This window comes from Ursus americanus, chromosome 5, assembly GCF_024610735.1.
Source record: "Ursus americanus isolate L20-20 chromosome 5, mUrsAme1.1.p, whole genome shotgun sequence".
In the NCBI taxonomy this organism is placed as follows: domain Eukaryota; kingdom Metazoa; phylum Chordata; class Mammalia; order Carnivora; family Ursidae; genus Ursus; species Ursus americanus.
Genome location: NC_142131.1, coordinates 63,817,836 through 63,832,216, shown reverse-complemented (window position 1 = coordinate 63,832,216; position 14,381 = coordinate 63,817,836). Strand labels below are relative to the sequence as shown.

General features: G+C 43.4%; 1 protein-coding gene across 4 annotated transcripts; it reads left to right on the top strand.

Moving 5' to 3' along the window:
• Positions 1-2,989: 2,989 nt before the first annotated feature.
• CTXN3 (cortexin 3) lies at positions 2,990-13,630 on the top strand. Of its 4 annotated transcripts, none has more exons than XM_087862337.1 (2): positions 2,990-3,126; positions 12,447-13,630. In XM_087862337.1, the coding sequence occupies exon 2, from the start codon at positions 12,546-12,548 to the stop codon at positions 12,789-12,791; it is 246 nt and encodes an 81-aa protein (XP_087718463.1). In that variant the 5' UTR covers positions 2,990-3,126; positions 12,447-12,545; the 3' UTR covers positions 12,792-13,630. The 4 variants fall into 4 exon arrangements, with proteins under 4 accessions (XP_087718463.1, XP_045651036.1, XP_087718461.1 ...); XM_045795080.2 differs by lacking the exon at positions 2,990-3,126 and adding an exon at positions 4,190-4,690; XM_087862335.1 differs by lacking the exon at positions 2,990-3,126 and adding an exon at positions 8,150-8,288.
• Positions 13,631-14,381: the final 751 nt, after the last annotated feature.

The window sequence follows — 14,381 nt, the reverse complement described above, 5'->3', positions numbered from 1 at the left end:
TCATGAATTTTTTTAACCAGCATTTTAAAAACTGCTTTGTATGATTAGTTTTCTCCTCTGGGTGTTTTCAAATTGATTTTCAGTGGTGAGATTTTTAGTTGCAGAATTTTGTCAGGTACGAAAGTCAGGCTACAGGTCAGTAATTCTCAGGCTGATTCTATTTCATTTTCTAAATCATCTTAATGTTTTAATCACCTCAATCCTCAAAGTGTCCATACAGTACAGGTCCCTTCTAAAGAGCAGCTGTTGAACAGAAAGAGTAGTGCCAAAATGAGGCATAAAAATTGAGAAGAATGGTGTATATAATACTCTAATTGGCACTTTATATGACATTTTAAAGGCATTAAGTATTTCAAAGTCATTAAGAAAATTGTTATTATTGTACAAGGCATATAAAAAGAATAAATTTACCTGCCAGGCTGTTAACTCCTCAGTAAGAATTTCTTTTGAACAGTGAATAATCCATAGTAACGTTCTAACACTTTCATGCTGTAATTAGAATTAATATCTGAAAGTTTGCAAATATTGTCTCTAAATAGAACAGGGTTGGACATCAGCTTTTTTTGTGATGCATTTCCTTTCTTGATGCTTTATTGTTTTTGACTTAAAAGGAAAAAATGAACAAACTTGTTCATTTTACAGGGCAAGCCTTGTTACTCTCAAATATTACTTTCTATCAGTGTTTTTGTCCTTCCAAATACATCTGCACTGAGTTGCAGCATTGTCTCCTTCTCCTTTCATTTTGAATACTACTCTGTTCCAGATTCATCAGCTACTAATTGAGCATTCAACATACCACAGATGTGATGTGTACAGAAATGCGTTCAAGAAAAAAACATCAACCCGGTAGGCTGCCAATTTGCAGTTGGACTTTAACCTGCTCGCTTTTAATAATGCTTGACTATAGATCCTAATTTATGGGCTTGGTGTGAATATTATTAAACCTTCCCTACTGTTCCCTGGTGCTTTGATTGTTCACTGACCTGTGAAGATAGCTGAGTGGATAAATAAACTTATACGAAGACCTGGCAAATCAGAGGGATATTAGAACTAGAGCTCATCTTGATTTAAAAAAAAAACAAACAAACTTCATATTACACGATGTACTGATTTATTTTTTAAAAAAATGAAGAAGACAGAAACCTAGAAATAACACATAAACGGACTTTCACTGCTTTTTTTATGAATTGAAAGTGGTGGACCCATTAATATGTATCCTAGCCTGCCTGTGTTTCCACCCTTAATTTCAGAGTCACTGGTGGTTACATGAGTTAAACTTGGCTTGAGCCTCTAAGGGGCAAATGAGAGACTATGGAGGGAGAGGAGCCAAGGGGGCACCAGGGGAGAGGGGCAGGCCAAGAAGGAAGAGGGCTGAGATATCAGTTCTTCCACTCCACCTTACTCTGTGTGTCCTTTTATCTAGAACTTCCCTAAACACTGGTCAGCTATGTCCCAGTGTTGCCACAAAGAGAGAGGAAGATCAATACCCCAAGTTATTTATTTATTTATTTTTGCTTGAGACAATGAGAAGGCACAGATGACCTTGTGAAATCAAGTCCTGTAGAGAAAGGAGGACATAATTCAGATGTCTGCTGGCTGAGCAGGGAAGGGGAGGTGAGGGAGTGGAAAACAGCGGAGGTGGGCTCTTCTGCCCAGAAGCGTGGCCGCTGTGGCTGGATGTGGAGCCCCTCTGGGTCCTTCCCAGAGTTGTGCAGTGATAACCTGAACAAACTCAAGCAGGCACCGACTTTTCCATATTTGTCACTCTTCCCCACCCAACACAGAACAGACCTGATGCGAGTGAATGAACTTAGTGAATGTCTCTTGACTACGTGAAAGAAAAATGGACACGAAGGAAGAAACTAGATTTTTACCAAGAACCTAGAGATGAACATGAAAAGAAAATCAGGTTTCTATTTTGAAGATTAGATCAAGAATCAATTCAATTTTGAGGATTAGACAGAAATATAATAATGATAATGCTAATAATAACAGCTTTGGGTTGGCATAAAGCTTGATGGTTCATGAAGCATCTTTTAAAAAATATTCATTGTCCATCATTTTATGAAAAAGTGCAGCATGGGACATTGAGGGAAGAATTAGTATCTAGAGAATATACAAGGGTGAGATTTGAAATTAAAATATAGAGAAAGTTCTTAAAGTAGATTTCTAGTAATATTGACTCATGATGTGTGGCTAAAAAGAAAGACTGAATTAACACCCAGGAGTAACCCTGGGATCAGAATGTGTAAGAGAGGCATAGTATGAAATCACCCTATTCACCACAAATTCCTGTGAGTTTAAGCTTTGCATAGCCCTGTGTAGCATTCTGGGTTCTCGATTTCAAGCTGGACCAGAAAGCAGAAATTCGGAAAAGAATTCAGAGGAGAGATAAAGAGAATTATTAGAGACTAAAGAAATAGGACCTACTGTGAAATGTTCAAGGAACTCGACTTCTCATAAATCCTTATTCGCTATTTCAGAATTCACGATGAGTCACATAATGTGCCTGCATGGGGGGGGGGAAAGGCTCACTCCCATCATTTCAATGACAATTATCTTATAAAAGAAATATCCAAACTTGGCTGCAAGATCTTCACCAAACGTCCTTTGGTTTCCCTAGTTCAAGCTTCCTCGGGGGTAAGAGCATTCTCGCAAAATCATGTGGTGGTTCGTGACTGACTTTTTGCAACCAGGGTAGTATGAGAAGAAATACGCCATCCCATTGAGGCTAAGTAAGCAACGGAGACGTTAGTTTACACAGACGTTGTCAGAGTGGGGTATGGAATCTAATTCTCTGGAGAGTTTTAAAAATAGGCCAGGCACTCGTCTCTCTGGGATGGTTTCAGCTCGTGGAGGAGCTGAAGGGCAGCCACGGCCTCTCATGTTCCCTTCCACCTCTCCCAGTCTATAGGGTAAAACAATATCTGAGGAGGCCTCACGGGCAGGGTGAGCTCGCAGTAACTCCGGTTCATTTCTAACGAGAGTGCTTTCCCACCCCACGGAATGATAAGCATATAAGTACGGGTGGGGTCAGAATGTTCCCTGAGGCACACTCTGTTGGCATTACCGAGGCAGGTTGCTCCATCCACCAGCACCGTCGGCTGAAGAGCACGAAGGATACCAGTTAGTACTGAATGATAGTGCTCTGTTGGATTTCATGTGTCCCATTGTTTTGTGTGTGTGTGTGTGTGTGTGTGTGTGTGTGTGTGTGTGTGAATATAGAGAAACTCATTGGAAAGGAAATACGGTTAAAATCTGGAAAACATATGGGGAGAGAACCTTCATATTCGCGTGAGGTTATCTTCTAATGTGAAGCATTTGATTCTGACATGAGATCACAACATCTGGCATTTACATTTTCTTGGGTCTGAGGTCTATCCAGGATTGCTGTCTGTTGCTAGCGGATGGAAATTTTCCTCCTAGACAATGAGCTCTCTCTCAGGCCCCTACAGCTACTGGGTAAATGGCCGGCTTCTCGCAAGAGCCGAAGAGACAGCAAAGCTGACAGGCACCGTCAGAGTGAGCTTTAAATATCATGCACCCCATCATTTGGTGGGTGGGTGTTGTTGCTAACTGTGCTTCTACTTCAACAAAGAAAGTGGTGAGTTGCCAAAAAACAAGGATGTTCCATCTTAAGGATTGTGTTGAATTCTTTCCAGAGAAGCACTTTTTTTTTTAAAAGACGAATTTTATCCTAAAACATTTTCCAAATTTATTTAGGCATTCTATCCAAGGAAAATAATTTAAGTGTTGTGCCATGTAACTAGAATCTGTAGAATTAGAACAATTTTCTCTCACTGAAGGTCTATCTTTATTCATCAGTGGTCTCTGATGGCCTGCATGGGGTGGGGTGCCTGTCAAGTTTACAATCGTGCCAGCTGGCCAAAGGATACACTGGGCCTGGCAATCTACAGCCTAGCAAATTTACAAACAGGTGGTAAAAATATGATTTTGTTGTTGTTGTTGTTTTTTAATTGTTCTTTCCTCTTCGCCTCCCATAAGTCCTGCTTTTCTGAAAGGTCAATTTTGTTTTCTTTAGGAAAAGGAGCCTTCCCTCCGTTTCCCAAATATTATGTTGATGTCCTTCCTTAGAAGTCTTCCCCTTAATTAAGTTGGCCCGAAGGTCATAAACCATAATCAATATGGAGGCTGGTTGCTGCAAGGTGCTAATTGACAGCCCCAAAGAGGAATAGTGTCAACAATCAATAGAGGAGAGCAGAGCATTGGTAGATTTATGGCTTTGATTTTGAAAAGGTATGGGAATGCCTGGTGATGTTTCCACACACCCCCCCGCCCCCCCGTACTCCTTGTGAATGTTAATGCTTTCTGGAAGATGATTTCAGACACACTGCTAGGATACTGCCTCTACTCACTGAAGCAGAATCCTCTGAAGACTTGCTGAGGCAGAACTGAATTCATGGCTCACCACAAGGAAGCAGCCGTAGTGGCCGCTAAGGATGCCTCACACAGAAAGACGATGCTCCTTTAACTCGGGGGCTCTAATGGGAATTTGCTAAGCCTGAAACAACGGCTTTCGATCTGGGGTGTGCCCTCAGCTGCTTGCAGCTGCCTCTGTCTCCTGCCTCAACAGCAGCTTGGTCGGGAAGAATGGAAACTAAAGAGGCTTATAACTACCTGTAACTGTTCCACCAGGACATGGATCAAGTGTTTGTTCAGCCAGACTCAGGTACTTGACCAACAGCGTGTCCTTGCTGGGCTAATTAATGATTTTCTCTAACTTTACGATGTATGCATAAGCGATAATCGCAGAGATGCCTTTTGCATCCCAGCTCTGAATTTAGCTCTAGATGTCAGATGAAGTCTAATGAAACAGTTGCTAGGTAAAGTTAATACGAGGGGGGTGAAATGGAATGATGCGTTTATGTTTAAAGCATGCTTAAGTTTACAGTGCTAGTGATACTGGATAAAGGAGTAGTAAAACAGGCTCTTTTCTTTGCTAAGCTGCAGTAAATTATTCTCGAAAGCTATTTGCCCATTACAGTAATTTTTCCCTTCACTGAAAACATCCAACCTTCCAAAATGTAATAGGGATGTTTTGATTTGTTCACAAGGGATCACAACTTAACAACTCCTAAGGATAACGCTGACTGTCCCTGGTGTCCCTGGCTGGTAAGCACGGTGCAGCCCTAGCCTTCTGAGGTATCAGCAAGTGCTCTTTTTCGCAAGGACAGAGAAGGCAAACTGGGTATAACAGTAAGGTTTATCGTTTAAAGAGAAAAGTTCCAGTTTTCTAGTGGTGCCTTTTGGTACCCCCAGTTCCCGACTGGGCACTCACGTGGGGTTTTCCTGATGTTCTCAGTGAGGCTGCAGCCTTGCCCTGCAGTCCCTTTAAAACCCGTCCAGCAGATGTTGGGAGAAAGATGAAGATAGGGAAGAAGTCACGCTGAGGTTAGGGCTCAGGATGATGAGAATGGTGGTCTCCTGCTGACCCAGAGCCGGGAAGCCAGGAACAGCAGGGTCCACTCCCAAGCCCAAGCAGACATCTGCAGGCTGACTTGGCAGTGACAGTCCGAGGGAACGGACCTCCCAGTGCAGCAGTGGGGGGTAATAACAGTTCTGAAACTGCCTGTTGACATTTGTAGCTGACCAGATTCACGCGTATGTCAAGCCATTGTTTGGGGGCTTTCTAGTAGCCTCTAGTAGTCTATTTGTTGAGTGTATAAAGTACTATCTGTCCTTAGCCATCCTGTGAATTCTGAAGCATCAGGGCTATTGTATTGGATCAACAGGGCTATATTCAGAAAAGAAAAATATGGAAGTTGCCATGTATTTATGTGAGAGAAAAAAAAAAAAGGAGGTATATGTTGGTTGAAATACATGAAGTACCTAGAAAGAGCCAGGAAATCTTCACCTGAATTTCAGGGCTGGTCACCAAGAGGGCCATGACTTCTTTGAATTTATAGGAAATATTTTGCATCCATGTGTGTATATCCTGGAATGCAAATTACCATTCCCTGGGCTCCTACACACTAGTTCCACAAGATTCATAAGTAATAACTTTTGTTTATATAGTGATTTGGTGCCTTAGCTGATGAGGTAGCTTTTGTGGAAGGCTCACAGTTATAGGGGAATATATTTAATAGGGTCGACTGGGGTGTTTACACGTCTGGGGTGGGAGGGTGGGGATGGAAGGTGGAGTGCATCTCCAGTTATGCAAACAGCAATGCAGCTGAGGCTTTGTGGGGCTCAAAGAGTAGAGACGATCCTATTTAGCCTCACTCTCGGGATATGGATTACGTTAATCATCAAAAGGCATGTTAACATTTCAAGAGGCAGTTTCAGAACTGTTGGAGAATAATGCAGCACTTGGAGGAAGTTTGTCTCTGCTAGTCACTGCACATTCAGTCTGGCCTACCTCGCCAGTTCCCTTCCTGGTACAGTCCGCAGAGTGGTCTCACTCGTCTGCCAGAGAAATATAAATAAGATACACAGGATGTCTTTGTAGGATGAAGTGTCCTGTCCGTCACATTGAATGCAAACTCTACAGACCTGTGAGTGTTCTTGCTCAATAGACCCACTGTTTTTGCATCTACTTTTGAAAACCTGTCAAGTCACATTACTAGGTTTCTGGCCTAGAAGTTTTAAAAACGAGATGCAGCACTTATGTGGTTTAGAGGTACTTAAAATATAGACGGTATTGCTTCACTGCTCCCTGCACATTAGCAGCCGAGGGATGACTGAGTTGCTACTCATTCCTACATGCTGGAGAGAAACTTTCAAGTCAGCAGTCTTTGGGGAATGCTTCTCTTCTGGTAACTGGATTTTAGGATTTGGGGCAGTTTACTTATAATCTCCATTCCCCAGTGTGCTTGTTTGCATAATAGAACTTAGAAAGAAACCTCATTTTGCCCAAAACTGGTATAAAGAGGAAACGCTCATTCATCATGACGTGTTTGTTGAACGCTCACGATATGGTAGGCAGGACTTCACATGCGCTGTGTCTGTTATAAGTATGACCATCGCAACCCATTGCGGGGAGGGGGCGGGTGCGTGGAAACTGATGGCCACAAAATGAGAGGCTGGGACCAAATGCCTATGGGCAGCTCCACAGAGCAAAGTGCCAAAGGCACCAAACTAATTCTGTTGCTGTCACTTTAAAAATAAGAAAAGAAATATATCGTTGCTTTAAGGTCTATTTTCTTCAGATAAAATAATTTCCCTTACTGTTAAATTATATAATGCAACGCTGACAAAATGAAATGTCCAAAGGATTGGGAAGGGTACATGATGACATTTATGGGTTCCAGGTAAGACATCTGGCTTCAGGATATTTTAAACGGCTGCTCTTCTCCAGCAGCAAAGCCAATTAGCTCAGAAAGGCTTGAGCCCTGAAACAGAAGGGCTGCTGCTAATTTTTGTATTTGATGGGACCCAACCCATCGGCCTTGAAGCCAAGGAAAATGTAAAAAGCCAAATAACTGCTTTTCGAATCATGAAATCGTAGACTATTAAATTGTCACTGTGACTCAGACTATCTATGATTCTTTGAAATAAGATCTATTTCAAACACAATGGTCTGACATCCTAAGCTGGGTGGATGACATGGGCTTTTTTACCCCTTCTTTGTATCAACTGGTACCTCAAAGTTTGAATTCAGTTCCGTGGATTGTAAGGGGCCAGAGATTTGATCCAACATCTATTTAAAAAAAGGCAGTGACCCCAGAACAGCCAGGAATTCCTCAAGGAGCTTGCTATTTAATAAGGGGACTGAGTTGGGGGCGCCTGGGTAGCGCAGTCATTAAGCATCTGCCTTTGGCTCAGGGCGTGATCCCGGTGATCTGGGATCGAGCCCCACATCAGGCTCCTCTGATGGGAGCCTGCTTCTTCCTCTCTCACTCCCCCTGCTTGTGTTCCCTCTCTCACTGGCTGTCTCTCTCTCTGTCAAATAAATAAATAAAATCTTTAAAAAATAATAATAATAAGGGGACTGAGTTGAACACCCTGTGGAGACAGGTCCTGTGACAGGTGTTGCCACAGATCGCAGGGGCAGGGCTCCCGGGGGGAACAGAGCAGGAAGTGCCCCATCTCTTTGGTGCAGGGAGAGACGGGGGGGAGGGGCCCACCGAGGAGGTGGCATTTGGTGCCAACCCTGAGGGAGGGAGCGAAACCCACAGGCGGGAATAGAGCGAGGAGGAGGGCATCAGGCAGAGAGCATCATGACTAAAAGCTCAGAGGTGGGAAACCTGGAGGGGTTCAAAGAACAGCTCGTGCAGAGCAGACTAAGTGAGGACAGCCTCCTCAGGTGTCTGAAGACTCCATCCCATGTAAGTTTGTTCTTCTTGATCCTTTTACTCCAAACCAAATGCAATTTGATGTTTGTTCCGGTTTGAGCTTAGGAGGAAAAGAAATACATATCTTACAAAAATTCCATTGCCGGAATATGACCTAATTTGTCATCCAGGAAACAGGGCTCTCAGGTCTGGGAGGGACTCAGTGGGCCGTTAGGGTCCTTGGACGTTGGGGTGCCAAGGTTTTCTTGAGGGAAGAAGTGGTAGATCTGAGCTGAGAAGGATGGAACTTGGCGCAGTATGTCCGAAGCATGAGGAAAGAAAGAGAGGTCTCTTTGTAAATTACTCTAAGTGGGGCCAGTGGCTGAGAGTGATAATGGCTAGGGCTGAGACAAACTATTACCCGGGGTTCGTGGCTAATGCAGAGTATTTTACACTTTGCGACGATCACGGAGTCCAGGGAGCTTGACTCTGGGGATGTGTTATACGATTTTTGAGAATGGGATCTTTTAATTAAGTTTGCTTTAGTCCAGTATTAAAATGAGACTTTATTGTGTCCTGAGCACATGCGAATGGAGGTCCAGGGAAGAACTGCATGCTCCGTGGGATGGGGAAGCCAGTTAGGATTAAACTACGGCGGTGAGTAACTGTGGTCCTCTCGTGCTTAAAATAACTGCCTTTTGTTATTATTAACACTCAGGATGGTTGTGTCGGAAATCCTTTAAAATAATTTACTTGCCCAGATTTCTCTATTCGTCTAAAAGGAAGATTTCATTATTTAGGTAGAAGCCGTCGTGAACATTTACAAGGATCATTTTTGCCGAAGGGGACATTTCACTCCAAGGCAGACATTTTAAAATTTTGCTGTCTTTGAATATTTTGGGACTGTGGTAGTCAAGTGATTACATGTATTTCTTTTCTGCTTCTAACTCTATCCGATGCTGCCTTTAACGTAAATGTGCTGTGGAGCTTTCCAAATTTATAAATTATTGATTAGCTGATTGCGGGTTTAAAATCAAGCAGGCTCTTCCAGGGATTTCAATCAGTCCTAGGCCTTTCTTCCTGGGTCTCCGTATCCCCATAACCCTTTATAACCACCTCCAGATCTTCTCATCTGTACCCACCAACCCCCACCCTCCCCAGGACTTTCCTCCTGGGCCATCAGCCCTTAGTACCCCATGTCTGCCTCCCAAAAGCCCCAGTGACCCCTCATTTCTGGCAAGACCCCACAGTCCCCCTACCACATTTCCCCTCCTTCAAGTAAGAGCAGTTTTCCTAGTCAAATCCTTGCTCAGTGTTAAGGTGTCACTCTGCTTGGTAAAATATTGCAATTTAGTAAGAGGCTTTGAAGATTTGGCTAAATGAAGTTATTTTAATAGGTCCTGGGTTTTCACAGTATGCTGGGAGGGGAGAGGCTGACAATTTATAAAGAGCCGTGGCGTTTTCAAAATGCTTTCATCTACGCTTTCTCATCAGTTCGGCTTATCAGGAAGCAGTTGGAATATATGTATTTATATTTTAGCAGGCTTCTCAGAACCTGTGCGGAGCCCGCAGAGAGGGTTAACCATATTCTTGCGTCTGCCTTTTAATCAGCATAGGGTGGTATCACTGCAAATTAAAACTGACTTTTAAATCATTCTAAGGGTTGGCTTCCCTGGGAAGAAGCCAGGCTCCAGACTCATTTACAGGGAGACGGAAGAGGGAAATGGGGCTGATAACTTGAATGAGGATGACTAGGTTACTTGCTGGGACTTCTTGGAATGGCTGCCCATCCCTGCAGCCCCCACGTGAATGGTGGACCAGCTCGAAAACACGAGTTATAGAGGAAGCCTAGGCAGTATGAGATGATGGGATAGGAGAAAGGGAGTTGGCATTTTGCTTTGGTTGAACAACAAGGCCAGGGAAGACTGCTCCTGGCCATCGAGTGGACACTGGGGGTGAGAAGGGAGGACTGAACAAGGTATCACTATTTTGGCCTCCTAGCTTGTGGCTAGGGAGACATCGCAGGCTCACGCTGTCCTATGTCTAGTTGTTCACTGTTTTCATTGAACTTCACAGATCCAGGCGTCTTTACGTTGTACGTTTATGCAGTTAATGGGCTTCAATTTTCCTCTATTTCCTTTCTGGATTACATAATGTTTTCATACAGAACGTCCTGAAAATGCACAGCTCTCTCAGCTGCATTAAGAACAGACAAAGAAAGGGACTCTGGCCTCATTTGGGCTGGAGGGAAAATGGACATAGAGTGGGATTCTAGTAAGTCCGTGGGGAGGGCAGGGTCAAAGTGATGGGATGTTCAGTAGGACATGGGAAGATAAAAGGGAACATGGCAGATGGCTTGGGCATTTATTCCTCAAGCAGCACATGACTTTCTTTGGGCCCAGCCCTTGGTGAATTTTATACTCGGTATGAACAAGTCTGGTTTGGCTATTTCTTGGGCGTGCAAACGGCCCTCGCTGGAAGCACTAGGGATTGTTGCATTGAAAGCTCTGGCCACCCCTTTCTTTCCTCCTTCCCTCAGCCCAGTTATCTGTGGAGAGTTAACTCCCAAGGTTGGGAGGGTCCTTAAAAACAAGCAAACCAAACCAAACCCAATCCATCAACATCCTCTATATCCCTAAGGAGCTTATTTTTAAGAAACACCATCAAATTTTATCCTGATCTTGCTTCAAAACAAAAATGAATGATAAACAAATCTACTGCAACTCTTCCAGCCTTAAACAAAATTTAGTCACGGAGCAGCAAAATAGTCTTTCCCCCCAAACTGGTAACTCCTTCCTTCCAGACACGGGTTGTAAATCTTATAAACTCTGCCTTAAACTGTGATTTTATAAACTTTGAAGTGTCAACATACATGCAAGCCATTATGATGATCACTAACGCCATGCTTCAAGGCAACAATTAGAAGTTAACTGTAGAAATATTGTGTTTGAGCTTTAGGTCATAATTTCTATTTTTATTTTGTTGCTTCTTTTCACTGAACATCCTTTCTTTTGAATCTATGTTAATTCCCATAGCTGACTACTCACCTACACAATTTTTCTTACAAACAGACTCATATGTAGATTTAGTTCAACATCTGAAGTTTTTATGGTCTTTGTGTATACCCCAACTTGCCTTTAAAGACAAACGGTAATATCCATATATCTTAATTCTTCCACCAGTAAAATGGAAATAGTGATAACTTATCTTTTTCCTACTCTTCCCCTTTATCAAATGGTCTTAGGCAGTAGGAAGCCACTGTAAAGCTTTTTTTAAAAAAAAATGCAGCCAATCAATTCCTTCTCCCCAGCTCAGTTCTCGAGGTGCTTCTCGGAGTGAAGTATTGAACCTGGTCTTTGTTTTCTGAAGAAAAAAGAAAAGCAGCAGGAGCTTGGTGGTCTGGGAGTCTGAGACACCTCCTTTCTCCGTTGGCCCAGGAAACAGAAAGCAAAGGAGAAGCATCCTGGCTTCGACAGCCATGTCGGAAGTGAAGAAACTCTTACTTTTGCTTGTTTTTCTTCTTTGTATACTTTTCAAAGTGTTTTCACAGACATTCATCCTCCTTATGGCACCGTGAGATATACAGGCATTTTGGATTCCAATTTTACATTTTACGACTCCTCCAAGGGCCCATACTCATTAAGCAGCAAAATGGAGGCCAGAGGCTGGGGCCCAGAACCCGATACTCCCTGAGCGTTTCTCTATTAAGCACCTTTTCCAGCCTTAGTTTCCTTCCACTGGGGCTACAGAGGTCTTGGCTTTCACGGAGCTTGTAGTAGAGTGGCTAACCTATGTTGTGTTTAGCTACGTCTTGGCACATAGCTGGTGTTCCATCAATGGTATCATTATGAGAATGATGTGAAAGTCCTATTATTGGAGGGAATCTGGAAGAGACTTGGCAGGGGACACTGGGTTTGGATGTCAAGTTGGCAGCACACCCTGAGGTCAACATTACCTTGCACATTTCTCATCTTCTGTACTCTGGTTGTCTTCCCCGCCCATCCCTCTTGGCCCCAGGTGGCTGCTCTGAGGACAGTCTGGTAATTTCATGCAAGAGTAAAATATTCTTCCCCATAATTACACAGAATGTAGCACGTTCGGTGAAGAAGTTTAGAGATTCCTTGTTTTCTCTGATGAACAGTCTTATGAGCATAGAAATCAAGTTGCTCTTTGGTAGTTATCCCCTCTCCTTCCCTTTCTCTCCTCCTGCAGATAACTCAGCGTCTCCACGGTGCAGCCACCATGATCTCAGCAGACTGATGATGGAAGAAAAGGAAACTGGGAGATCCCGTGCTCCTGCTTCTCTGGACGATGGATGGAGGACAGCCCGTCCCTTCACCCCTGGTGCCCCTTGAGAACGCGTCGGCAGATTCTAGCATGTCTCTGGAGCAGAAAACCACATTTGTGTTTGTGATTTTGTTGTTCATTTTCTTGGGCATCCTCATTGTCAGGTGCTTCCGGATCCTTCTGGACCCTTACCGGAGCATGCCGACCTCAACCTGGGCCGATGGACTTGAAGGGCTGGAGAAGGGGCAGTTTGACCATGCCCTTGCTTAGCAGAGGGCGAGCAGGATCCCCCTCCTGAGGAGGTGAAGGGCATCATGTCTTGGCAAGGAATTCTCTTTAGTCAATGTTCTCAACAAACCAAGTTTTAACGGCACTTGGTCCTAGACCTCCAATCCCTCATTTATTAAACATGTTGTTAGGTTAAAAGCATTTGAAGGATATTGGAGGTGAAGGTTTATAACACTCTCCCAAAATAGGAAGGCTTGAATTTGCATGTTTACTCGATGAATGAATATTGCTGAACATGTGCGGTGGGAAGAGCAAGAGCCTCAGCAGCACTGACACAAACTTTGCCATAAAATGAAGCGCTCGCCCACCCAACGAGAGAGTAAAGAATGGAAAGGATCTGAAATGAATCTGATCACAGCGCCACGAAGAGGCTTCCTTGTTCTGAGCTCGTCTCTCTGTTGGTTTTATTTCTATGGGAATCCGGGTCCTGGGCAGAGACTGGGCTGAGTGAACCTAGAGGAGCATTGGGAAGCCAGGCGGTGAGGCGCGCTTTTCCATCCGTGGAAAAGATGAGTGAGGATGATCTCATTTTATTTCTCAAGTACAACTGAATTCAAAGGCTTATGGAGGCTTGAAAACTCTCCACCAGGCCAAGTACATTCTAGGAATTCATATTAATAAGCAGTAGAGGTAGCTATACATAACCTGAATTGACTTTCCTGATACAAATGATTGAAATAATGGGTTGTGCGTGCAGCTATGAGTTGTTTATTTGTTTGTTTTTTAAATAAAAAGTTAATTGTTTAGAAGAGAAGACTGTCACAGTGTTAAGAGGAATGTATGTGATGGAATAGAGAAGCCAAATAAAACTTGTCAAGAAATGGTAGTGTCTCCTCTCCTGTTTCACTGAGACCACTGTGCTGGTGGCAGCGTGTGATCCCGAGCTCGGAGGACGAGCCATGTTCTGAGGGACAGAAAAAGCTGCAAGGTCATCAAGTTCATCCCTCTCCCATTTCAGAGAGGGCTCCCACACATCGTCCTGCACACGTACGACCTATTCTAAGCACTATTTTAGACCACTGAAAAGAGAGATGTGAACACCTCTTATTCCAACTTCTCTTGTGTACCCAGACTAAACCCCTAAGGCTGTATTTATAATCTCTGTCTTCTAATTTTCTCCTCAGCTAGCCATCTAATTTTTTTTTATTAATTAAAAAAGTTCAAAAAGCCAACTATGCCTGAAAAAGCAGCCCTTTAACATTCTTTGGAGGGTCTGCTATCTAGATTCCCCCCTCCCCATATTCCACTTGACTTTGTTGTTTTTTTTTTTAAGATGTTATTTATTTATTAGAGAGAGAAAGACAGCGAGAGAGAGAACATGAGCAGTGGGTGGGGGGAGAGAGAAGCAGACTCTCCACTGAGCAGGGAGACCAATATGGGACTCGATCCCAGGACCCTGGGATCATGACCTGAGCTGAAGGCAGATGCTTAACTGACTGAGCCACCCAGACGCCCCAACACTTGACTTTGTTTTTAAGATTTTTTTAAATTAATAATTATTTTAGAAGTAATCTCTACACCCAATGCAGGACTTGAACTCACAACCCCAAGATCAAGAGTCACACACTTTTC